General features: G+C 45.1%; 1 protein-coding gene across 2 annotated transcripts; it reads right to left on the reverse strand.

Annotated features, from left to right (window-relative positions):
* Positions 1-448: 448 nt before the first annotated feature.
* On the reverse strand, positions 449-26,903 carry RIF1 (replication timing regulatory factor 1). Of its 2 annotated transcripts, XM_072341805.1 has the most exons (35): positions 26,727-26,903; positions 26,015-26,093; positions 25,300-25,396; positions 24,699-24,829; positions 24,222-24,316; positions 22,905-23,094; positions 21,890-21,982; positions 21,660-21,798; positions 20,303-20,454; positions 19,457-19,571; positions 18,430-18,603; positions 18,069-18,179; positions 17,768-17,830; positions 16,883-16,983; positions 16,426-16,512; positions 15,914-15,987; positions 15,607-15,787; positions 14,898-15,005; positions 14,558-14,707; positions 13,935-14,034; positions 13,064-13,328; positions 12,076-12,118; positions 11,562-11,764; positions 10,833-10,932; positions 10,353-10,496; positions 9,793-9,935; positions 8,725-8,814; positions 8,566-8,620; positions 4,705-7,485; positions 4,133-4,270; positions 3,792-3,869; positions 3,588-3,703; positions 2,737-2,890; positions 2,389-2,494; positions 449-1,584 (listed from the first exon to the last, which is right to left on the reverse strand). In XM_072341805.1, the coding sequence occupies exons 1-35, from the start codon at positions 26,834-26,836 to the stop codon at positions 1,343-1,345; spliced, it is 7,008 nt and encodes a 2,335-aa protein (XP_072197906.1). In that variant the 5' UTR covers positions 26,837-26,903; the 3' UTR covers positions 449-1,342. The 2 variants fall into 2 exon arrangements, with proteins under 2 accessions (XP_072197906.1, XP_072197907.1); XM_072341806.1 differs by lacking the exon at positions 3,792-3,869.
* Between the last annotated feature and the right edge of the window lie 293 nt (positions 26,904-27,196).

Genomic DNA, 27,196 nt, shown 5'->3' on the forward strand with positions numbered 1-27,196 from the left:
GTGCAACTGCTCTGGGGTCAAAAGTTGGTACCTGTAAATTAGTGACTAAATAAAGCTCCTGTTTCCGCAGCATGTTTGAAGTTTTACTTCACTCTAAAGAGGGGGGAAATCGGTCTTAAAACCATCCTGCCTCATTCTGAAAGAGCAGATCCAGGATGCAGCAGTCCCAGCAAGATGAAGGAGCTGGACAAGCAATTTCACACCCAAACACCATGGTTACTCGCTTTGCTCACTGTAGCACCTGGTATCAGCCAACCTCCAAAGACGGCTTAATTCTGCCTGCGACAAAGCTACAAAGTGAGCTCATAGCAGGAGGATTTGCAGCTTTAACCCACAGCGTGTGGTGGCTTCCTCCTGACCTTGAGATCCCAAAGCAGCCCTAAGGAAGGGATGAACCATTTGGGAGCAGTTTGTTCCATTTAAGCTTAAAGATGGACATTAACAACTTAGGGAACTAGTTGCTGTTTTATTTGCACATGTTGTGGTTCTAAAACCTGGAAGGATTCCTTTCCATAAATGTTCAATATATACAAAGTAGATTCCAGGGGTAAAAAAAACCAAGAACTCTGAAGGTCTCTGAGAAGCAGCAGTGCATTCCGTGCAATTAAAAACCATAAATTATTAACCAACATTTGCAATCACAAGCCTATACATAATATACAAAGAACCCACGTCAAATCCATTTATTTCCACAAAGGGAAAAGGGTTTTCTCCACCACGGGAGAGCTGCTGCAAACAAAGCTGTTAGAACACAGGAACAGGCCAACAAGTTCTGCAAAGTCTCTCCCTCACGACGCTGCTTTTGTCATCAGCTTCAGTGTGACCCGAGAACAGCCACGCAGACGATGCTGCCCTGCTGTCAGCATTGAGCTGAGCAGAGCTCACCTATCTCAGCACCGAAGTGCTGAAGGGTTCCAGCAGCTCTGAAGGAAGCAGACACGGGCAGCACGAGAACAGAGCTGAGCGAGCCGCCCCTCCGCACACACTGAGTTTACAGCAGTAAGAACACTTTCTGAGTTGAGAAAAATAACTTACTTAACTACTCTGTTAGTTTGGTTTCACAGTCTTTGCTATTGCACAACTTGATCAAGTTTTCTTTCACTACCTGAAAGAGATATGCATAGCAACGTCATAGAAATCTCTCTAATGGGGAATAAACAATCCTAACTGTTAAAAAATAAACCAAAGTGGGAAGTAAAGCATGATACATATTGATCATACAGGTGTTAAAAATCTTCTATGGTACAAAACGTACAGCTCCAGGATCAACTCACCAGGAAGAAAACTACGCTCTGTGGAAACACTTGTAACAAACCCCTCCTTACTCAGGGACTCTAAGCAACTACTCGGCGCTGTCGTGGGGTGGTGACCTCCATCGGGCACGCAGCGTTTTCATGATGCAGTCTGTCATGCTGGCCAGCTTCTCCTGCATCTCAAAGAGGCGGCTGCCGGGGTAGCTGCTGAGATCTTCGGAGGTGAGCTGAGCTGCGAGCACATCCAGCTGGCTCAGCAGATCTGCAGGGGGCGGGCTGCTGCTGCTGCTGCTGCTGCTGCTGCTGTTCAGGGCAATGGGCTCACCCAGATCTGCAAAGGGAGGCAGGGCGGGCAGTCAGGGCGTGGGGTCTCAGAGCAGGACCCCATCGGTGGGATGCTGCAGTTTGCTCGGTGTTAAATACATTCAAACAGTCCACAAAGTATCAGAGAGAGCTACTGATAAGGGCAGCCCTAAGAACTAAACGCCGCCCCTTCTTTATAGGGATCTTCATAAGGGCAGCCATCAAAACACTCAGTGTTATTCACACACGGCCAGCACCCATCCAGATGAGTTATCCCAACAAAGTCCACTTGAAGTCACACACTGGAGTCATTCCTGAGTTCTCCATTCTCTGGTCAACCAAATGCCTCAAGCACCTTATAGGAAAAACAGATTCCTCTGCTTGAGCCATAAGGCAAAACCCCAGAATCCATGTAAAATAAACCCAGGCCCCCAAATCCAAACTGGTACCTTGGGAAGCAGCCAGAACACCTGCAGGCATCTCAGCCCTACAGTTCACTTTGCTCCTGAGCACACCCAGAACTGCAGCAGGACCCGCAGCACCCAACAGCTCAGGAGGAGCATGGGCTGAAACGTGCAAAGCAAAGGACTCGGAGCCCTGCTGAACACAGAGCTTCAGGGAACAACAAAGCACCTCTTGCCCCCAGGAGTTTAATAAAGCTTCCCAACGCCATTACTGCAGGGTGTCTCCATTACTGCAGGGTGTCAGGATGTGATTAACTCATCTCAACCCTTCACACCACTTAGCAGGTTTCCCAAAGAAGAAGTGCTCCATTAGCAGAGACTGAAAGCAGCGCCTGCCAGACCCTCAGCAAGAAGCAGACAAGAGTTACCTGGTGCAAGTTTTTCCTCATCCACGGGAGATTTCTCCTCTGTGCTGTTCGCTGCTTTCTCCACATCTTCGAGCGCTCCGATTTCTTCACACCCCCGAGATTTTACCTGAGGATTTTTCAGAGAGAACCAAGACGATGCACATTCAGAGCTACACAGCAGGATGTGCTTTAACTGTACAACAAATGCAGTCATTCCCACTTGGAGTGCCCAAACACTGCACCCCAAATGCCCGCCTTGGGCAGATATCACAGATTAAAGTGCTTTCACTACTAAGTTACTCATGATGAGCGTTTGTTACTTGTTCATTATGTTACTGCTGGCTTCTGGGAAGCAGGATGAAGCTTTACCTGTTGCTCGTGATATCCCCTGAGAGCTTTTTTAACATTGGAAACCTTAGGAGAACGGATGGGAAGAGTTTTGATTTCTGATGCTGTCAGTGTACTGAGATCTCCCACCGTCTTTATGTTCTTCGCTCGAATGAGCTGCCCCAGACCTCTGGAACTGCAGCAGAGAAAAGCTGGTTAATTAATTAGACTGAGATTCACCTCCGTCCTCCTTGGTGTGGTACAGCAGGACGAGCTCTTACATGAACGTCAATTTACAGTCACGTAAATAAAGGAAATAAAATGCAAGGGACATTTTGCTGCTTGCAGAAGCACAACTTCTTGCAGTGTACCCCAAAGCCATCAGGTAGCGGTGGTATTCTGAAGGCCATTCTGAAGGCCAGTTACACCTTAGTAGGAAGAGAAGCAGAACACAGCAGGAAAAGGCCATTCAGGGCAGTTCCCACTACAGGTTTGTATTCTGTCATCCAGATTCAGATCTGAAGACACCCCAGCTGAGCTCCTGGAGTTTGTACGGCTCTAATGCAGACCTGACCCAGAAATCCCACAGTGCCTGCAGCACCCCCAAGCAATACTGGGATGGCAGGACCTTCAGCCATCCCCTTCCATACAGTGGAAGGTCTGACCACTCTGTAACAGACCATTAATGTCCACCTGCTCTGCCCTGCACCCCGTGTAAGTTTGGTGCAAACCTTTCACAGCTTCACCACCATCCCAGCTGAGTCACCCCAAAGCTGCTGGGAGAAGCAGGGACGCAGTTTTGCAGAAGACACCCACAATTCAGCACTTCTTGGTCGCTGTTAAGGACTCGGCTGCCATTAAAATCACATCTTCCAAAGCAACGGGGCACTTACCATATATTTGATGTGATCTGAGGTAAAATCACATCAACGGGTGCCTTACAGCCAACTAAGGCGGGATACACGCATTCCGTAGGGGGGGGCAGCGACTCCTTCACCATTTCTGTCATCTGAAATAACACAGAAAAAGCATTAGATTAATTATCACACGACTGAATACGAGAAAGAGTAAGAAACGTGAACCAAAGCACTTCTTACTAAACACTTCTTTGAGCTCTTAAATTTAGGGTTACGAGATCCTGGGGACAGAAATCCTTTGGTTGGAGTGGTAACATGCTGGATAGAAAAAGAGGAGAAAAAATCTCTCAGGATTGTAAGAATTGAACTTGTTGTAAGTTTTTAGCTTAGAGCACACGTTGGCCTGCAGAGCGACAGAACGAGCCACAGAATAAACCAGTTCACAGCTATTTCTTAAACTGACCCATTTTCTACCCGTTGCAAGGAACTACAGGCATATTACAGGCTATACAGACATACAGGCTACGTCACTCCGAGGAAATGAAGACTTACGACATGCAAAAAAACACCTCAAAAGTTACCTTGGTCTGAATATTAGATAAGATTTTAAGACTTCGTGAAGACGGTGAAGAATGGGATCTAATGACAGGACTTCTCCTGTCTATGTCATCAGCCAGTCCTTCTTGATAAATGGGGTTTGCAAAAGAGACCCGTCGGATCTGTTGTCAGAGAGAAGCAGTTTTTATAGCATGAACCACTACATTCTGACGTGGATGAAGTCACTGAAATCCCTGAACGCCATCCAGCCAAGGACTGAAGCCATGATTAAAAGGGCTTCTGCTGAAGGAAACATTCCGTGCTTCCCAAAAACCCATTGGTAGGATCCTGATTTGGCAGTGGCACTTGTCCCATTGCAGGCAGAGCAGCCATTGGGGCTGCTCTGAAAACAAACCTCCCAAGCTCCCAGCAATACAACCCTGCTGGTGTCTGTGCATTACAATACCTACAGGTCCTTACCTTCAGCGTACCTTCATTTACCAATGGAAAAATTAAGTGGCTAATTGGATGTGTTTGGAACTCACTGCACTACAGGCACTGTTACTACTGCCTTATGAACGGAACGAACCGCACCACAGAACAAACTGCACAATACCTTATTAGCAGGCGACAAGGAATCGTCCTCTTGGTGCCTTTTTACACCTCTCTTCAAAATGCTGGTGGATGGAGAAGCTGAAGGAGACCACGTGCAGCGCGCCTGCACACCGCTGGGGCTCTCGTTAACCGAACTGAAAGAATCCAGACCTTCTGGCTTCTGAGGTGAATCCGCACTCTTATTTTCTACTCCATCTTCGTTGCCTACAGCCTCGTTCTCAGGCACCTTAATTTCAGCTTCCAGCACTTCCTCCCTCATCTCATTATCTGGAGTAACGCAAACATCTTCCAGAGCGTTCTCAGCTTCCTCCTTGCTGTCCTGATTGCCTTCTAGTTCCTCCATCTGCTCTGTCTCAGGTTTGCAACCATCAGCCATCACCTCAGGGATCTCCTCCATTTCCCCATGCCAGCTTTTTTCTTCCTTTTCTACAGCTGCCTTTTCTTCACTCTGATCCCCTCCAGCCACGCAGCTGTCACCGGGCTCCCCTGCAGCACACTCAGACACAGACACACACTGCTCAGCTCCGTCGCTCTCATCAACTTCTTTCACTTTTATTTCCACTCCAAGATCGCTAAGTTCACCTGCTGCATGTGCTGGATTCTCTGCCTCTTCCTCCACAACACCGGAATTTCCCTGCAGGTTATCTTCACACGTTCCTTCCCTTTCCACGCTGAACAGACTGGATTCCTTAGCAGAAGGCAGCGGTGTGCTCATGGCACAAGGCACGATGGACAAGCTCTCCTCCAGATTTGAGCTGCCGGACACCTCTGCTGTACTGACAGCTGTCTGAACTGGTGTGGTCTGAGGCTCAGTCAGCTCACGAGGCTCCTCATTTTGTGACTCTCCGAGTGATGTTTGCTGCTTCACCCTTTTCGAGCAGCAGTCACAACTCTTTGCTTTCCTCACCCTTTTGCTTCTCTTGTGCTGGCAGTCCTGCATTTGCAAAGAGGAAAGGTCACTCCCTGAAGCGTTTGCTCCTTGCACGTTCTCAGGCTGAACATCCAAATGCTGTTCCACAGAACTTTGCTTTTCAACACATTTATTTTCCTCTTCTTTCAAAACTCCATCAGACACATGCGGGTCACTGACAGATTCTGCCAACATACCAGCTTTGCTTTCTTCCACGCTCTCATTCTGTGTGTTGGGTGAAGTCTTTGAGCTTGCAGACCCCTCAGCTTCACCAGCACCTGCAAGCAGCATTTGATTTTTCACATCAGGTGGTGCAGACACCAGCGCCATGTCTGTGCTGACTTCACTGCTTAGTTCACTTTCATTCATCCCCAACAGATTCTTACTTTCATCTACTTGAGAAGACACCTCCTGGCTTTGGCTTTCTGGCTGCACGTCCCTCCATTTACCTTCAAGAGAATCATTTTTATGTTTTGCTTTTCCAGATTTTTTCTTTGAACTTTCCTTCTTGGTCTCAGAGCCATCAGCCTCTGCGTTTTCTATGCTGGAAAGCAATCCTTGTGAGCTCCTCCTGGTGTGGTATCGTGGCCGTTCCCTTTTCTTCTCACCTACTGTACCTGAGCTACAGTCCTGACCTTCCGTGTCGCTCTTCAACGCATCTTCCGACTTCCTAGCACTTCTGTTCGCTTCCTCACCAGCTCCCTTTGGAGCAGGAGGCTCCTTTGAGCCCATCTCCTCTGCAGCACCACTCTCATGCAGGCCGCTTTCTTTTTTAATTGCATATTCCGAAGCTTTCCCACAAACTGCTTTCTGCTTCTGGGATGCATCCTCTTTAGTCTGGGGCACCTTCTTTTGCAGAGCTCTTTCATCTTCTTTACGTTTGTCTTTTTTTTGGTAGCCATCTTCCTTATCCTGGCTACCTGTTGCCATTTCTGCACTTTCTGACCGCCGTCTCGAAGAACGTCTCAGTATTTTCTGGCTAAGAGACGCATGTGGGCCCTGACTGCCATCACCTGTTCCCTGCTCAGAGGGCACAGCCATCTTCGGGGGTGTATTTTCTTTAGAATCCATCTCAAACGCCCGGACCTTTTCTATTTCTGCTACTACACCCTCAGCTTTTTTGATGTCTGGTTCTGCAGAGCTGACAGGCTGGGGCTGAGCAGTGAGAATACGCTCCGTGTCTTCCACCGAGCAAGATGAGTCAGGATTATTTTCTACACTCTTGGAACCAAAAGACTCTCGTGCACTTTTTTCTTCTTCTGAGTGAGCTGACAACTTGGACTGCTGATTTCCCTGCTGTTCCATTTTACTCTGCCTGCGTGTCAGCCTTCGTTTTGCAGCAGACATCTGTTCAGCTTGTGAAGACTTTTTATTCTCTTCCCCAGACTTCCCTGGCTTATGACCAGTCTTGCACATCTTTACATTTCCCTGTTTATCTGGCGTAGGAGCACTTCGAGACATCTCTGATACACTGCTTAATGCTGAGGGGCTGAAGGGCCGGCTCTCTGAAGTGTCAAACTTCTCCAATGTAATAAAAGATTGCCGTCGGCTGGCAGGCTGTGGTGTTCCAGAGATCACATCGCTTGAAGTAGAACTGCTACTGATAGCTGAAGTGTTTTCATTCCCTGCTAAGGACTCCTTCGAAGCCATTTCTGTATCACTTTTTTCTAATCCCTCTCCAACCGATGACTCCTCTTCAGTGATTCCAGTTCCATCATCCCTTTGCGACTCTCCTTCACTGTTTACAACTGAGCTCTTCTCTAGGTCATCGGCAGGCTTCTCTTCCGCATCCTCCAGAGTTTTATCCTGTTTGCATTCCCCCGTGATTCCATCTGAATCAGCAATACAGCTTTCGCTCTTTTCATTTTCTCCCTGTTGCAAAAACAGCAAATTCTGGTTTTGCTACTATATAAAAAACAGTTCTTCAGATTACCTTATGATGTGCCCGCCCTGTTGCGTCCCCCAGTAGAATCACCAGGCTGATGCTGGCAGAGCCCTGCAGCCCATCTGGGCCAACCCCTGCTGCAGACCTATCCTAGCAGCTCCATGCCCTTCTTGTGCTGGAGGCCTCAAAAGCAGAATGAAACACTTGCCATTTTCTCCTCACAAAATGCTTTTTTCCTCATAAAATTTACTATTTAATCACCCTTGAGCCCTTGCAGCTTCAACCGAAGCAGCTCAGAACAAGGAAGCACAGCTCAACTGTTTAAAAGCAGTCACCAAAGCAATATAGATATCAACAGGAAGACTTTTCTAAGTCTGAGAAGAGTTACAGGAAAAGATGAAATATTCAAACTACACCTGCTGGCAGGAAAGGTTATGGAAACAACAGGTCAGCAAGACTTTCCTAGCTGTAGACTTGCAGAACAGCACTACAGTAAGTCACAGCTCAGTCTGTGCTGCAGCTGTCAGTTAATTCCCTGTAAGCCCCACATGCCTGTAGCTCTGTAACAAAACGACTTAAATACACCCTCATTAAACTGATCACACAAATCCTTGTGCCTTGAAATTAAGTTCAGGTGTTCAATAATGGACCCTTTGTTATGTAAAGTAGAACACAGCAGAAAGAACACTGTGAATGGTATCAGATTGGAACCTGTTGATGGGAATGAGACAAATCTCAACAGCTATGAGTGTACGCCATAGTTAGGTAAGCCTGTGCTCTAACTATGCAGAAATGAACAAATAGGAAGCCCAAAAATCAATGTATTCATGAGATTCTTACAGGTTAAACAACATGGAAAATGAAAACACTCCTGCCAGCAAATACACCTTGGGTACGTTTTGTTGTTGGGATTTTTGGCTTTCCAAAGGAATCTAAAAAGTACTGATTAATCAAAGACAGCAATCAAGGAATTTTGCCATTACCTGAGCTACTATTACCAAGAAAGCATTACTGACACAGTTATAATTCTGATATCTTATAACTCCCATTAGACATTGAGAAATTACCTGAGGATTGTTTTTAATATCTTCTTTTGCTTTTTCTATTAAAGATGACTTTTCCCTAAAATAAAAGTTAATTAAATTAGAAGTGCTCCAAAATAAAAAAGAAAGAGAGAAAGAAAGAAAGGGGACCCCTTTAATGCCTATACTGGCCCCCTTACTTACAAAGAATCTTCCTGGCTCTGAGTATACTGGGAAAATAAGGTAGTATCTTGTGATGAGTCTAAACTGTTGTACATAGCGGGAATACCAATTCTGAAACAAAAGCAGATATGATTAAGTTGGAATACTAAAAAAAAAATCCATTGGATGAGAGTGGGTAGTATGATGTATCACAAGACAGCAAGTTCTCGTTATGAAGTTGACTTCTAAACTCTTAAGACTACTCAAACAGCAACATGCATTACAGTATGGATTGCTGTAGAAGAAGCAATGCAGCATGTACCGAGTATCAGGAGACTCTGTAAGCACACATTCCACTCCACACTCTGGAAAAGAAAAGACACAGTATTGCTATCTGCCACGGCAACCTCACAGTCCAACTAGAAAAAGAAACAAAGTGGATGTGGGTCACCATTTATCCCCTGAATTGAGAACTACAATTTTCACCCGCACCAAATTCAGTTCCAACCATGCTTATGGGTGTGTGTGTGGCTAAAGAGCTGTGGGCAAGATCCCACTGAGCAAAGAACTCATCAGCACAAGCTGACTATGTAACCCAACTGTGTTCCTGTACAACACAGCTGTATGCAAGGCTTGCTTGTACTCTTTTAGTGACCACCTGCCTGAAGATCCTACTGTTACTTTCTTGCAGAGAAAAAGAAGATAATTCTAAGATTCCCTTCTTACTGAGTTTTTTGAATGCCCTGATTCCTGATATGCTGCTGACTTCCAAAGCTAAGAGTCCTCCCTGCAGGTCAGGTGAGAAGACCCTTCTAATTTCACAAGTAAGAAAAACGTCAGCTTTAATTCATGTTGCAAGAGTCACGAGGTACCTCCAAGCAACAGATAACAGAGCATATCTAATCCAAGTAGGAAATGTGGAACAGAGAATAACTCGATTGCTTTAAGACAGTAAAGCAAGGAACTTTGTTAGCTCTGCATGTTTTAACTTGAAAAGAAGACAAGGAAATAATTACACACAGTAATCTGAAATACAGGAATTGAAGTTATCTCTATTTGATGTATCTAACACAACATTTCACATTAAGTTTAAAAGAATGAATGACAAACCTCTTTGACCGAAGCACTTCTTTCTGATGTTCTGTCAATATTCTTGCTTTTGGTTCTGGGGGAATGAACACAAAATCAACAGATTTCTCCTCTTCCAGAAGCACGTCGCTTTTAGGCTTTGAAGCCGAAAACTCCAGTTTCAACTACAGAAGGATTACAAAAAACAAACAACACCTGGATTAGAAACAAAGTAGTGGAACGGAAAACTGCTTCACAGCTCAGGTGGAGCCATCCCGAATAAACAGCTTTCAGATAAGCTCAGTTCTCTCAGCACGTTGAATCAGCACACATCCCTCAGCAGATGCGGACTGCACTGAAAGAAGTGCTGGACATGACTTAAGGATGCCAAAAAATAAGCCAGTATCCTTCCTTGTTCTCAGGCATATTTACCTATTTTGAGAGCTGTCAACTGCAGATGTAGGAAGGAATGCAAAAGCTCTGCCTGTTTGAGCACAGGTCAGTTCACAAGAAAAGAAATCCAAATAATTTATTAATTCTAGCTCTGAATTTCCAACAGAATAACAGATTTTGATTGTCACGCTTATCAGAAAACGCCTCACCTTGGCAGATGTGACTTGCACATTATCAGACTTGTCTTTTACTTCATTTTTTAGTTCACTTGTCTGGGCCAATATAGAATCTCGTTTCTGACCCAAGTTCACTTCCATCCCACTCAGCTTTGCATCCCATTGGGAGTTTTCTGCCTATTCAAATAAAAGCACAGTGAATACATTGTATGAAGCAATTTCAAGCACAAATGAGATGTATTCGTTACTAAAGCTGATCACACCCATTTTCAACTAAATTATGTAAAGAACATTAAAAAAAAATCATTATTTTGAACAAGCTCATAGAATTTCAGATTTAAAATGCATTAGGTGAGGCAGTTCAGCCTTCTGTGTTTATACAGCATTGTTCACCATCCCAGACATGAAGTAACTGCAAGCCAATTCGACTCAAAATCAGAACCGACCCTTGCAGTATATAGAATTCCCAGGATGCTACAATTAAACACCCACGGGGGTCAACAAAATATTTACCTCTTCAGAGAATGGGCCGCTCTGTTCGTCAGCTATCTCAATGCTTTCAAAACCAGGCAGCAAGAGCGGCACTTTCTGTTTGGCTTGCATTAACACAGATCTGCTCAACAAAACAATTCAAACTTATGAGAAGCGTGCAGTAATACCAGCAGGTACCCCAGCTGTCAGTACAGGCAGAATGTGAATTACACCCAGAACAATGCTAACACACGTGGTATGTAACCTGAGATCTTTCTTGAAAGCATTACAGCTTATGGCTGTATTAGTAAGTTAAATGAGTCTACAGAAAGATTACGAGGCATATAAACAGCAGGAGTAATGGCTGTTTACAAGGGTGGATGGTGATAGGACGAGGGGGGATGGTTTTAAACTGAGACAGGGGAGGTTGAGGTTGGATCTTAGCAGGAAGTTTTTCCCCCAGAGGGTGGTGATGCACTGGAACATGTTGCCCAAGGAGGCTGTGGATGCCCCATCCCTGCAGGCATTCAAGGCCAGGCTTGATGTGGCTCTGGGCAGCCCGGTGTATTGGTTGGTGACTCTCTAGAAACCACGTATTTACATTACCCTGCATAAGTAAGCAACATACTAGCTATGTCTTCTTTCCACAGTCGTGTCCTTCACGTAGCCCATACACTCAGAGAAGTCCTGCTTAATGCTGCAGTGACCTTGATATACTTTATTCCAGAACAATTCACACACAATGTATACAACAAGAGAAATGTATCTTACTTTAATTCTTCAGGGTAGGTCAAGGATGCAGCTTTAGCAAACGTCGTGTTCCAGAAGTTGGCACACTGCTTGCGTATCTGTTTGCTCTTATGCTGAAATATCACACAGAGCAATGGAGAAAGCTGCTCCAGCAGCTCACTATCATAGCAGCCCGTGCAGTGGGACTGTAAGCACAGGATAATCTCAGCCAGGAGTTTTTCAAGCTGAGGAAGGGAAGAAGCAATACGTACATATTTTTTAGGCTTTCATTAAAATATTGCACATATTCTCTACTTAAAACTTGTGATTTAAGACAGACAACAGGCAACAACAGCCTGAATAAACCAACTTAGAAACCACACCACAGAACACATCTCACTAAAGCTTCCTTGTCTCAGTTACTGCTCCAGTGCAGCACGATTTAGAATTAAATCTCTACCTTCACTATGACTTTCTTCAGAATCCAGGATGAACAGGAAAACCTCACACAGCCCTCACAGCTCCCCAACCCCAACTACTTCTCCACCAAACTCACCTTGCTGTTCAGGTTACTGTATGCTTTGGGTACATCAGCAAGCCTGCCAAAACAAAAAAGGTATGAAATATTTTGCAATCATTTACCCCAAAGGTTGAACATAGACTCTCAAGCACTGCACAGTGGTTCTGATATACAACTCCATGAAGTAATGCTGTGAAACAAACCTGCTCCACTATTCTTAAGTTTCCTAAACTAAGTGTTGGGTTTATTTTTTGAGGTTGAGGAGGCTCCCACATCTGTATTTGCTCATATGTGCCTTTCCTCCAAAGAATACATCCAGTGCTCATTTCTCCTGTTTAATGAGTAACTGTACAAAAGATGACACTCAAAGCAAGGCAGATGAGATGGGAGATGGACAGGTAGTGTTCAGCCCAACCTCACAGAGGAGCAAATGGATTCTTGCTGACAGGGACTCAGATTTTAGACTACAGCAGTAGCAGCCCTGCTTCAAACGCCAGTTAACAGCCACAAAACCACATTTACAGGCTGACCAGAAGCACGCTACCCTCCCCTCCCTCTTCCCAAGAGGCTGGAAGCTGTTCTCCATTCACCTCCTTATCCTGAACAAAGTCTTGACACCCTGTATCAACCACAGATCAGAATCCATCCCCTGGCAGCCCACCAAACCCATACTAAATCCCATCTTATCCTAGGAAGAAAAGCCACAAAGGATTAAAAGAAGAACACCCCACAACAAAACAAAAACCAATAGAAAACAAGCACACAGCGAACATATTTCTTCTCTCTGCTTAAACACTCACATGATTCTACTGCACTTCAACTAGTTTTGATTCAAGAAGGGGCTCTGAAAGCTGCCAAACCTTGAAGCTGAAAGCTCTTCCTGTCCTAGCATCAGCCTGGCACTAAAGCTCTGAAAAACCCTGAGCCACATTTAAATACACTGCGTGCTACAGACTACACAGCATTTCACTGCTATGCAGCAATGCACTGAGCTCAGTTTTCCAACCATTTATTAAATACTTACTTGGATTTTTCATAAAACACTGCCAGTGGTTTGGACAAGACTGCAAACATGGTCCCAATCACTGATGGCAACGAAACGTGGCTGATGATGTTGTGAAGAACAGCAAGAACCGAATGGCCAACAGAGACCAATGGTTCTGGGCAGCTTTCTTCAGAACTTTGAGCATGGAAGGAGTCCAGTAACATCACCAGGAGCTTGAACAGGGAGGAGAGCTTCCCAAGGGGCTCCCTTTTCTTCTTAGACCAGTCAGTAGGTGTCTGTGGAGCTAACATTAGAAAGAAAGAAATATATTTTTCCTACATAACCAACACACATCACAACAAACCACATCTTAAGTTCCTTTCTACATAGGAAGCTTTGAACCATATCTAATAGGAAACATACACTTCCCAGTGCGTAACTTTATCCCACTATTACAGACGCAGCTCTCACTGCTTTTATTTGTCACCCAAGTGACTGTTTTTAAGCATCTTAAATGCTTCCTTGCAGAAGAGAGCAGCCACACCAGAGCTGTTAGCTGGTAGGTGTAAATCCAGGTGAGGGGAGCTATCAAGTCTCATTCAGAGTGAAGTTGCCATCATGTTTTTGCTCACCAATATTCCCCATTAAAGCATTTACATCTTCCAGCAGCCCGACATGACGTCCTACCACTATGAGACATTCAACTATGGCAGAGAATGTATGATAAACATCGATTTTTACACTGAATGAATTCCTTTTGGAAATCAGTTCTTTAGATTTTTTTGTCAATTCCTTAGCTAAGATGCAAGGTGTATACTGACTACTGACATCCTACAGTCACCACTTCCACCTACATTAACTAATTTTTAACCAAAACTGAAAGAAAGCAATGGTTCGAGTATTTACTTACATCTTTTTTTTGGCTGATATTTAATGCCATAGGGTGCAAAGTTGATGCAGTCCACCATAACTGCCACAACGTGGGTGAGACCATCCAGCATTGTAGACATCTGAGAAGGAAACAGAAGTTGTTAGCAAAGCCCAGACAAGCTAAAAGGGCAGAAAAACAGTGCAGGGCACAGCAACACTGAATAGCTTTTAGGTTGAAAAGAAGGCATGAAGTTGTTGTGCATTGTCAGGTGAGATCAACTTGCATAAATGTATTTTAGAACAGACTTAAGACTCAGACTTCCCACTCTGTACAATACATGAACATATATATCATCTAAGGAAGAGAAACAGTAACAGGCAGCTGTAAGGTACACAGGTCGATATTAAGGCAGAACATGCTACCAAAGCTCAGCGTGCCTACGTCCAGCCACTGGACTCTGCCTGATCTTTGGTAAAGTCACTGCAGCATAGCAGCCAGATTTCCACTGAAAGAACTATGTTCAGGAAGCTTTAAGCCAGACACAAAACACCTCAAATTACAGCAATCACTCCATTAAAGTTCACAACACGTTCTTGCACAAGTCTCACTTCAAACATTTGCTGAAGCACTTCTATAGTTCAGTATCACTGGTTTATACTCACTACTGGAGTTTCACCTTCTAGCCCAGATATTATTTTGGCACACAGTTCTTCACAGCACAGGTTTTCTTCTGCTGTTGCAACCAAAGCAGCACAGCGAGCAAATGCTCTGTACAGGTCTGACCAAGCACGCAGCAAGGATTTCATAGTTGGCTTTAACAACAAAAAGAAAGTCTGTAAGTATCAACTTCTGAGAATCAAGACTTGCTTTAAGCATTCTGCTATCAAAACTTGAACTTCAGTCTCAAAGCAGCGGTCTGATGCATGCACAAGCAGCTCTGCAATGAGCTGCCCTTCACAGGTTTAATATGACCCACACTGCTTCTGATCGGCATTTAGTTACCTGTGGAAATTCCTCAACAGGGAAGATATGGGACACTGGTAGCAATAGAGCATTATAAACAGCATTGAAGTTGTGCTCCAGCGCATCACCTTGGTTTACTTCATTAGTCTGCAATGAGAAAATGCACTGGTGAAGCAAACTACAAAACTTCAATGAGAAATTACGTTGTTCTGAAGGCATTTGTTTGGAACATGGAATTTGCATGAGCTAAACAGCCAAGTGTGTTTTTAAATCAGCTACTCCTCCATTCTTTCGGAGCTCGTGTTGATTTTACTATTTACACAGGCAAAAAGTACTTTAAAGAAACACCAGAAATACCCCTTAATTAAAAGGAAAAGAGTATGAAAAACGTGTCTTTTATGCATTCTTGCTGCAGTGATGCCAGCAACCTACACAAAGACACCTCACATAGCCCGTGACAGATACTCTTAATGTTTTTACATCTCATGTCTACACGATGGTTCGTTCAGTGTTTCCTACACTGCAATGTACTGAAGGGGTTGAATAGGACTGCTGACATGACTGCAGACATTCACACACACACACTGCACACATTCCAGTCCAATACCACCACAGCTCGTATGATCTTAAGGATCACCACAAGCAGCTCCTAAAAGCATGTTAAGAAAAAGTATAAGCAGAGAATTTTGGTGGCTGTTTCTCGGGGTGTGAGAGAGTGCTGGGAAGGAGAACAGAAAAGTCACTCTACCCGGTTAATCCAGTCAGTCAGCGGGTGAACAACAATACTCCACATCCTCCAAAGATGCTCCTTGTTTTCCACCTGCTTGGCGTTCTGATTTATAACACACAGCACAGATTCGCTGAAAGCCAGTGGAGACGTAGGCCCAGATAAAACATAACGCATGAGAGTTTCCAGAATGATGAAGAATCTAGGGAAGGAAAGTTGGAAAGGTCAGAGATTTCTTCAGCTGAAGTTAGGAAAAGAATTCTAGACAGTCTTCAGCTCTTAAGGGACTTCGTTATTGAAACAAAAACACATAAGAAACAACACATACCTCTCATCTGTCACACACCACTCCAAGAGGTTGTTATGGAAAGGCAGCTGAACTAAGAACAAAGCTGGTGTTCCCTTGTAAAAGGAATTGAAGAGGTCAAAACAAGAAATACATCGATCAAATTAAACAGCTGTCTCACTTCAGTGCGCACGCACCGTCTGTAAGCCAGGATTTACAACTGTGTGAATAGTTGTCAGAACTGTAAATTCTAACACTTCAAAGCAAAAATTAAGAGGCAAACGCTGGAGAATAAAACTTCTGCTTAGATGGGATTATGAGGGAAGTACAATTATACTGCATCCAAAGTAATTAAACACTTCTAAGAAGCTACAGGCTTTGCAGTCCTTAATCACCACGTCCTTGTCACGACGTGTGAGGACAGGTGAAGATCATGCAAGCACTGCATACTGCGATACAAGGCGCAGATCTGATACATAACTCTGCACATCTGCAGACACAAAATCCTAATGCTCTGAACCATAAAGACAGACAAGGAAGGAAGCCACACTTACATTTAAAAGATCCATATCAGCAATCTGATAAGCTGGAGATCCCAATACTTTCGGAGGTAATTCCTTCACAGTAATATCAATGAGGGACTAAAATACGGAGGGGAAAAGAAGAAAACGTCATGATGTTTCTTTCCTTTGAGGGTACCACTGCTTTATGCAACACCACAAATTACTTCCCTTTAGGAAAAGGATAAAACACACTGTGAAAGCAGCAGTCATTTAAAACAGAAGGTGCTGCTCAGTCACACCCACACTCAATGCTGTTGCCAAGTCTGAAAGACGTATCTTAAGAAGCCCTCAAGGTGCAGCAGGTCATCAGAACAGAGCAGTGTGACTTGCAGCTCATACCAAACATATGGGTCCTCAAGAGGCCAGTCTGATAAATTAATCTGCAAAAGACTATCACCAACCAGATAGGAATCAGATGACAAGAAGTAAAAACACAACCCCAGCCTACCAGTATTTTCTGCACAGGAAGAGAATTTGATCTAACGATGTTTTTTAAGGCCTGGAGCAACATAGTCAGTACTTCGGATCCTTGCTTTTCTTTCTTATTGCCTGGAACAAAGCATACTTCTAGTTAGAGCAGAACAGAGTAATGGTCACCAACTATTATTTAAAGCATAAATGTAATGGACTGCAGGGCCATAAGAAATTGTGTATGCATTTATAAACATAGATCAACAATCAGGTACCAGTCTGTCTGAAAAATCAGTATAACCAAAACATTTCAATTAAATAATCCCTAATTTGCACCTTCCTGCTATTAACATTCATCTCTGACAAGTTAAAAAAGCTGATATGTGAAGTTCTGGATGCATCCAAGCAACACACATCATTTCTGAATGCTGTCATCATAAACAATGAGAAATACTCCATTATCAAGACACCTTAAACAAGAACTTGTATTTATGTGTCTGTAAAGAGGTTATGAGATAATGATTTGCTCAATGATCAGGGGAAAAAAAAGAGGCAGACGAGCACCTAACAAGGGATTTATGCTACTGTGAGCAATACAGCAAATACTCAGGAGTGTTTTTAATACTGAAGTCCTGCTGCAGAATCATTTTTGGAAATGGAAGCATTTTTTTTGTCAATAAAAGAAGTTCGAATGCTTCTGTCTCCATGCTAACGGAACACAGCTGCAGCCATCCATGTGCACAGTGGTGCGTCCCTGACAAGCCTCCATGGATCAAACAGGTGTCGTTTTGGATTTGGGCACAGGGATGAAAGAGATGAGCTCCAAAAACTGCTGCTGCTGATGCCTAAAAGCTGCTCTTAGCAGCAATGAAACAAGTATTTCTCAAGGCCAGCAGTGACACAAAGAAAGTACACTTCTTACCTGACTCAATAGCTGCTTTCACATGTCCATTTATGTCCTTCCAGATATTATTCAGCATAGGTTCTACAAGACAATGAAACTCCTATTAACTTTGCAATAAAAACATTAAGGAAAGTTTAAATACACACCAGGTTAAACAACTGCACTGATGTGAGCAGGAAGTGAAATAAGCTTCAGAACTGAGTTCTATTCAAGCAGTGTCAGCAGTGGAATTTTACAGAAAGCAAACATTTCTTTTTAATGTTTTCCTCCCCAACATTATTTGCAGAAAAGCAATAAAATGGCACCACTAAATTCTTACCAGGAACTTCTTTTCCAATTGCAATAAATCCATCCTGAACTGCATTTATAAACGTGCTGGCGTGCTTACAGAAAAAGGACGGGCTGCTGATCAGGGGGTGCTGGAGAGGCTCTAAGAGGAGAACAAAGCCAGGTCTGTAAATCTGTTATTTCACTGCCTACCTTTAAGATAAGCCTTAAGAAGAAAGCAGCAGTGTGCATACTCAAAGCTTCCCACACAATTAAAAACAACCTCCAATATGAAGGATGACAACGAACACCTACAAATACATAAAGCACTTTCTGCTAATGGATGTCTTTCAAATCCAACAAAGTGATTTTACATCATGCAAAAGTACACTGACAAAACATAACTCACGTACCTAAACTAAGCACAAGTTTGTTTCGCTTTGCAAAATCCAAAACTTCTGGTCCCATCAAGAAGTGAAGCAGCATTTCAATTCCCAGAAGCTGAATGGAAGGAATTGCCACCAGTCCTGCAGTACTGGAATTCAAGTTCATCCTTGGTGTGGCTGGACTTGCAAACGGATAAGGACCTAAGGAGGGGGAAATTAAGAATAAAAATGTTGTCTCGTATTTCATCTATAGCAAATGAGAGGAAAGGTCCAGCAGACCAAAATCCCACACCAGTAACAGGAGTAAGTCATAGGATGGGGTTGGCTGGAGGGACCTCCAGCAGTCTGATCTTCAGTAGACACTTCTATTCAAAGTAGCATTTAACAACACAGTAATAACCACTGGTTTTGAAAGTACATGCCTTCCAAAAGCTGCATCAAAGCTATGGACACCAGACAGTTTTGGCAACACAAGTTGCCAGGGAAGCTGTGGCTATAGAGCACCTCAGAAACACTACACTACACACACATCTAAAACACCCACACAATGAATTTGAGGCTACTAATTACGGCAGTCTAGAATTACATATGCTGAGTGCTAGGCTTTCCATGCAGAGGAGAGGAAGTTCCTCATCACACACTTAATGTAAAGCTCAGTTAGTACAACTTTACATACACTTGCAGTAAGAAAGTTATTGATATATTCACGATCACTGCGTTACTGTTCAGAAATAGTACTGAAAACATCCCAGAACTGAGACTGGGACAGAAGGGACAGAACTTATCAACAACCAAAAAGCAAAGGTTCAACTCAAAGCTCCTTTGCAAAAGTGAGTGCAAACTGGGGACAGGAAGGACTGGCCCTCCACACAGTTTGATGAGCGTTATTTTGTGAGCATGGGATGCTGCCTGCAACAGCCTCAATTTTAAATCATCACCTCTGGAGATGTCTGCATGCTCATGTCTGTGCTTTTTTGTTTGGATTGTTACTGACAAGTCACACCTCCAGCTCCTGCATTTAGGATACAGGTGAAACAGGCTTGTCCTTCCATACCTGGTTTCTGTGGAGGGTTTGCTAAATTGGGAGTGGATGGCACACGCGTGGGAGTTCCTTGTAGTGCAGCAGAAGAATCCACACTTAGAGTGCTCTGGATTAATGGTATGCAGACCTGCAAAGAGATACCAAATGCCAATGAAACGAGTATGACAAACAAGCCAGAAAGAATGCATGTACTGAGAGTATCAGACTGTACTGCTGTTCACAGCATCAGTTTGCAGTGTGCTTACAATGGTATTCCTAAGACTAAGTAAACAACACAAATGGATAGAGGAAACAGAAACTCGGGCTAGAAACGATCCATCTGTACTCTGTGTAAAAGGTGGGAGGTAATTTTTTATTCACTCTCAACCTGAATTTCATTTGATAAAACTCAGAATCTTGGTAGAAACATTTTCTTCAGTATAATACGAGTGGTAATGAAACACCTGGGTTGTTCTCCTGTCATCTCTGTCAGTATTTTGTCATCTTTTCCATATGTCCTCCCTACGGTGGACTCTCTAAGAGCACAGTGACAGGACAACACAGCTCCCATATGACCTGCTCATGTCTGTTACTGCTGAGCACCGAGTGCAGACTTCTACCAAGATGCCCTTATCCACACAAATCCATTATCAGAATCTTTTAGAACTGAAAAACCAATTGCAAGCACATATAATATGCTATAAACACGTATAGCACACACCCACAAGGCAGCCTTGGTTCCTTAAGTTTTATTTTAATAATGAACTAGAAAAGGGAAAAGCAAGTACAGGAAAAGCTATGGTAACAAGGAGCAGACTTAGCAGAGTTGCTTAATTAATGTTGGGCGTGTAAAACTAAGGCAATTTTCAGCTTTATTACCTGTTCGAAGTTAGCAGGCAGCTGAGGTCCCAACCTCATGAGCAGATACCACCAGACCTCCAGCTTTGTCAGTGCCAAAGCCTCTGTCCTCACGTGGATTGAGCTGAGGGGCTGCATCAGCAATTTCAGCCTTTTAGCACTGCACAAAATATCTTGAAAGAGGGAAAAAAAAAGTATTTTAAGCAATGTAATTAAATGACAAAAATACTTCTCAGAATTAAACTCCTTTGTAACCACACTCATCTTCCAGACTGTTTTACTGCTCTGAGTGTTGTCTGGAATGACCCTGAAATTAGAAGTCATCTCCTTCCAGTCTAAAGTCTACTGAATGCCAATGTCAACAGAAGGAAGCTCACTTTTGCTTGTGATGCTGAAGAGTAATACCTACCACTGCATAGGAAATACACAGGTTTTAACTTCAGAATGAGGACGGCATACTGAGGCCACAGGGGATGTAGCACTGAAGCAGAAATAGCCCGGCATGCTTGGACATATGTTTACCCAAGCCAAAGCAAGCACTCAAGAGAGAAATGCTTAGCCAGCTGTGCAGCATCACAAGGTGTCTACCTGCAGCTTCTACCAAACTGCTGACAGGGACTGCTTTTGCAGCACACAGTCCCTATGAGCCATGACAAAACACACCACATAACAACTGTATTGCTATATGGATGTTATCTTCTGCTAGAAGCATGTCTTTGTTCATTCATCTACAGAAGCAGTGATCTGAACGAGTGACCAGACAGAAAACAGTACGACAACTTACATTCACCTACACAAAGAACTGTCAGCACTTAGCTGCTTCTTCAGGTCAGAAAGTACAATCAAGGTGAACATGCGGGGTGTTGTATTATATGCTGGGCTTCTTGAGGTCTCAGTCCAACGCTTTCAATAGATTTCAGAAAGGGAATTTTCCTCCACAGCTTCAGAATTCTGAAGAACTGCCCTCCCCACAGTTAATCCATGCAGCACAACAACACATCTGCATGGTTTTTGTCTGCACTGCTGACAGTTTGGCTCAACTGAAGTGTTACAAAGCTATCTAATTTTGTCCATTTCTCCTAATAGCAAAATTAGATGGAAATGCTATCAGAGAATCCCAGAATGGCCTGGGTTGCAAAGGCCCACAGTGCTCATCCAGCTCCAACCCCCTGCTGTGTGCAGGGTCACCAACCAGCAGCCCAGGCTGCCCAGAGCCACATCCAGCCTGGCCTTGAATGCCTGCAGGGATGGGGCATCCACAGCCTCCTTGGGCAACCTGTTCAGTGCGTCACCACCCTCTGGGGGAAAAATCCATTCTCCTTCAGTTCCATCAAGTGACCACTCAAAGCAATTCAAGTTAACTTCTTTAAAAACCTACCTGGGTTTAGAGCAAAGTTATCTATGAGACTCTTCCATGCAATGAAAGCTATTTTCTTGACCACCGGTGAGCCGCTACGGAATCCGAGTTCTTCCAGCTGCAGCAAAGAATTGATGAAGCTGCCGCTACGATGCAGAGTCTGAAAACAGAGAAGTCCATCAATTGTTACAGTGTCAAAAACAAACATTCAGAACTCCTCGGAGAAGCAGAATCGCTGTTTTTCTGCTTACCTTCCCGAGTAACTTGACAAACAGCGGCCACAGCTTTAAGACATACGTCTCGTTTTTTGTAGAAAACAATTTCTGAAGTTCTGCAATCAATTTCTGTAGGCAGAAAGAAAAGTCTATAAAAGGAATACATTCCAATCACTTTAAAAGCTACGTCCTCAAAGCAATGACACCTGCAAAGACACAACCGACCCGTCACTTCTAGATCAGAAAGGTATCACTTTGCACCACACAGCATTTGCTGTCAAGTCAGTCAAATGCTGCTGTCACGTGGTTACCTTCTTTCTGGCAAGGAAGAGCTGGCTGCAATTACTGATCCTTAATTACCTGCAGCCTCTCTAACTTGTTTAGCTTGAAGTAAGAGGCATGAAATTGCAGTCCATCACTTATGATCATAAGGAAGAAACCAGATCATACAATTATGGAATCACTGCATGGCTGGGTTGGAAGAGACCTCAAGGATCATGAAGCTCCACCCCCCACCACAGGCAGGGCCATCAACCTCCACACTGAATACCAGCCCAGGCTGCCCAGGGCCCCATCCAACCTGGCCTTGAACACCTGCAGGGATGGACGGGGCATCCACAGCCTCTGTGGGCAGCTGTTCCAGCACCTCACCACTCTCACAGTACAGAACTTCCCCCTGACATCCAACTTAAATCTGCCCCTCTTCAACCTAAAATCATTTCCCCTTGTCCTGACATTGTCTACCCTTGTAAAGAGTTGACTCCCATCCTGTTTATAGACTCCCTTTAGGTACTGGAAGGCTGCAGTGATACTACTTACACACTAATGCTGTCCAGACAGGTGTTTAAACACTTTTCCTCAATGAGAACAGTCAGAAATGGTTTTTGATGGTTGTGTGCTTACCTTGTTTTTCTGTCAGAACTGCTGTCATCGTGAAGTTGCTGCCAACACACATTGGGAACAAAAAGCAGCTCCCTAGACTACAAGACAGACCCTCAACCCCTGATCACTGCTGTTTCCTCTAGACAAAAGGCACAGCATTTCCACTTACCGTGGTCATCAGGTGCTCAGTTACAGCTGCCACCTCCTGCTGTTTCTGGAGCAGCAGTGGCATGCCTATCTCCAGAGCAGTGGCACCTCGTAACTGCACTTTGTGAGCTGAATGGACGACCAGAGGGATGATCAGCTTTGCCCACCTCACAGCCTCTTCTCCCATCTGGGCTGGAGCTTGCTCCATTAAGCTGAAATCAGAAAGCAAACAGACATATAGTTCACATACCCAAAGGCAGCCTTAGTATAATTAATTAATGTTCCAGTTCAACTTCTGATGTGCAGGAAGTCACCCTAAACAATTTCAGAGTGAAGTGTACAGCTTAAGGAAATACAAACAGCTGAAAAGGAACAGCAAAACCAGGTGAGAATATCCGACTGCTGTGCTAGAGAAAACTGATGTGTCAGATATAAAATAAGCAAGCAGTTACTCCAACTGTTCTGCTTTAAGATGTAATTGCCGTTCAAGTCAGACGCAGAAAGTTAATTTCTCCCCTCACAGAGATCTAATGTGGACACACTAAGAAAGAAACTAGAAGGCAAAATGTGACTATTCTAGCACTGCTGACCAAACCAATGTACTCAGTGGAAAAGCCTGCTTTGGGAATAAACAGTGTTCTCATGTTTCTAAGCAACAAGAAGAGACATTTTTAAGCATAAACCCATTCAAAGGCCAAGAACTTCCCAACCACATGGGAAACGTAGAAACATAATGTAAGAAGGGCACAAGAGGCTCTAGAAATGATTCTCAAGCAGTCATTAAAAAATGAAAGCAGTGAATGTTTATGTGAATGTGCCTGTGACAGAATCAGCTGTCACATTACCATCACTGAGTATTTTGCAAATGAAGCAGTTCAGAACTACTGGGGAGGAGACAGAAATAGTAGCTTGCACGGTATCACTGCTCTACTGATTGTAACATAAGATACAACAAGGGGGAATGGTTTGAAACTGCAACAGGGGAGGTTGAGGTTGGATCTTAGGAGGAAGTTTTTCCCCCAGAGGGTGGTGATGCACTGGAACAGGTTGCCCAAGGAGGCTGTGGATGCCCCATCCCTGCAGGCATTCAAGGCCAGGCTGGATGTGGCTCTGGGCAGCCTGGGCTGCTGGTTGGTGACCTGCACACAGCAGGGGTTGGAGCTGGATGAGCACTGTGGGCCTTTGCAACCCAGGCTGTTCTGGGATTCAGAGATAAGCTCTGGATGCTGAACAACTGAAACAACATTCAGAACATTCATGTTCAGAGCCACCAAGATCTTGTTTCAATAGTTTTCCAAACACCAACATGATTTGCCAGTCAGTACTGCCCCGCACGTACCGTATAACAACATTCAGTGCTTCATACTCCACGACCATAGACTGTACATCTCCTTTAGTGAGTATGGTTTCCAGTGTAGAAATAAGACTGGACACCTGAGGAAACACAAGAGACCTCGGTATGGAAATATAAATACTTAACGAGCAGCTGGAATCACACAACTCCATTTCCCATTATGCAGCACTGTGCCTGGATCACAACAGCTCTGGTTGTAAGATCAGAGCTCTGACCAAGCAGGAGCATTTGTGATGTTTCTCCGCCATGCTGCTTTGCTGGTATGTCACAGAAGCACCAACACCACAGCTTCAGCCTCAAAAGCAGCAAGAATTTGTCAGCTCTTTCCCCTCCCTCATAAAATCCCTTTGGTTAAGGCCTACGTTTCCCATCAGATTCAAAAGCTACTGAGCAGACAATAACCGAGACGTTGCCAGTCTCCTCTCCCTCAAAATGGGGTTACAAAACCATTACGAGACCCACCTCCTTTTTGATAATTTCTGAAGGAAACGTCTGCTTAGAGATCACCCAAAGTGCTCGAGTGCGAGTGTTTTTGTCTGAAGTCTTCATGGCGATGCTGTTCAACGTGGAAAGCAAATCTTCTACCTCAGATGCTGAAAGCAGAACGCAGCACTCATTGCTCATGTACTTCTACTTCTTGGCAAGCTTCAGGTCATTTAACATTACTAAAACAAGTACATCTACAGCCAGACTGAGTGTGACTGAATGCCTTAAAGATCTAGAACTGAAGGTTCAATACTGAGTTATTCAGGGATTTCAAGTGAATACATCAATTTAGCGCAAAGTCAACTCCACTGCTGCACTGGGGTATAAAACAAGCCATTAAGGTCCACAAAAGGTTTCACTGGAGTCACTGTCCCTGGAGGGGCTCAAGAAGCATCTGCATGTTGTACTGAGGGATGTGGTTTAGTGGGGATACACTGGTGGTAGGTGTTGACTGCAGTTAACCAACTAGTTAAACAAAATATACAATAAACTTAAAGCAGGTGCTAACAAAGCAATAAAGCACTATGGTAGAGATACACCTCACACCAGCGATCGCACCGAAGTCTGTTTTGCTTACCAGATAATTCCGAGGTGATCTTTGAATTAAAAACACAGAACCCCAGGGCCTGTAACGCTGCATTACTCAGTTCTGAATTTTCACTACAAATGTGAGCCTGGAAATAAACAAAGTAAGGTTATTCTTATGTATCTGCGTGTCCTAACTCACAAGAACAGATAGAAAGCATCAGCTGTCTCGATACCAACAGTTCTGCTGAATGAAGAGGGCTGTCAAAAGGTAAATGCTTGATGGGAAATGCAATGTGTAGGAGAGCTTTCCTGTTTGCACACACCACCATTAGAGCAATCTGAGCTTCAGATGTTTCTGATCTCTGCAATGTAGGCACCCTTACTAAGTACACACTGCCATCAGTTGCTCTGTACTTCTTTGCTTGTTCACATACCACCACCTGTTTGCTTTATAACATCAGAAACGTGGGGGAAAAAGGCAGTCACAATCCTTACATTAACCGACCAAATAGAACAGAATAATCACTTCTGGAAGACATCATTTGGCTGCACAGCACGTACCTGCAGCCATCCCAGCCCCTCACTGAGTTTCTCAGTACTCATTCCTGACACCGTGGATAAGCTTTGCTCACAAGCCCTTAATGCTGGGCTCTCTGTCACACAGGCTGACGTTTGACTCTTAGCCACCAACCCCAAACATCAAAACATACCTTGGGTTTGTTCACTGAAGCGAACCGTGGAAAATCCCACCAGGAAAGACATACCTTAAATATTTTGCAAAGCCGAGGGAAGTGTTTTCGGACGCCTGCAACGAATTCTTTGCCTTCCCCACCAGACAGGCGGCTTTAAGGGGAAAACAAGCAATGCTTTTATGTTAGACGTGTTATAGGCAGCATAACTTTAAAGTTCTCCAGCCCAACCCGTTGGCTGGCCTGGGAGCGGTAACTACAGAACTCCTGCCCGTAGGAAGTTGAAAGGCAGGAAGGTGAGCGGCACGGAGGGGCTGCACCGACACAGGCACAAAGTGACCAAGAGGGAAGGTGTGAGAGGGACGCCCTTCACACAGAGGGGCCGCGGCCCCGGCCCTGCCCGGCGCTGTGGGTGCTCACGCCTGGATGTGCCCGAGACCGTGGATGGGGGCCGTAAGTTCCTTCCATCCCAAGCGCTCCGGGTAGTGCTGTTAAGCAGCCCGGCGCACCCACCCGCGCCACGGCTCAGCCCTGAGGCGGCTTCTCGTCGGCTCCGCGCAGCACCTCACGGCGTTGAGGGCCCGCACCTACGCGCCCCCAGCCTTAAAAGCCATCACGGAGCGGAGGAACCGCAGCTCAGAGGGTTGAACTTCGGCGACCGCCCGGCTGTAACGCCGCTGCCCTCCCTCCCAGCGGAGCCCCCATCCCCACGCTGCCCCGCCGCCACCGCTCAACCCCGGCGCTCCCTCGGGCCGCCCCCCTCAGACCGCGTGCGGCCCGCGCTCACTTGACGAGAGAGAGATGCGCGTCCGTGAGGTCCCCCACGGGGGCGGCGGGATCCTGCAGCGTCTCGAGCAGCGGCCGCAGAGCCGCGGTGCCGCTGACGGAGCCGCTCATGGTGCCGCAGGGCGCGGGTTGGGGCCGGGCCTGCAGCCCGCTCCGCGCGCCCCGCGCCGTCTCCCGGGCCAAGATGGCGGCGCGCGCGGAACGGCAGCGCGAGCGCGCCGGCTGGGAGCTCTCAGCCAATGGGAACGCGGGGGGGGCGGGGCGGAAGGCCGAGCCGGGAGCGGCGGGCGGAGCTACGCGCTTTTCCCCGCGCGCTTTCTCCGCGTGGAGGCACGGCTCGTTTCCCGCGCCTTTCGGGGCCCGCCTCCCGCCGCGCTGATTGGCGGAGGAGTCGGCCGTGGGCGGGGCCAGGCGCGGGGCGGGCCGTGCCGGCATGGCTGTCGCTGCGGCGTGGCCGTGCTCGTGGCTGCG

The sequence above is a fragment of the Excalfactoria chinensis genome, chromosome 7 (genome assembly GCF_039878825.1).
Source record: "Excalfactoria chinensis isolate bCotChi1 chromosome 7, bCotChi1.hap2, whole genome shotgun sequence".
Taxonomy (NCBI): Eukaryota; Metazoa; Chordata; class Aves; order Galliformes; family Phasianidae; genus Excalfactoria; species Excalfactoria chinensis.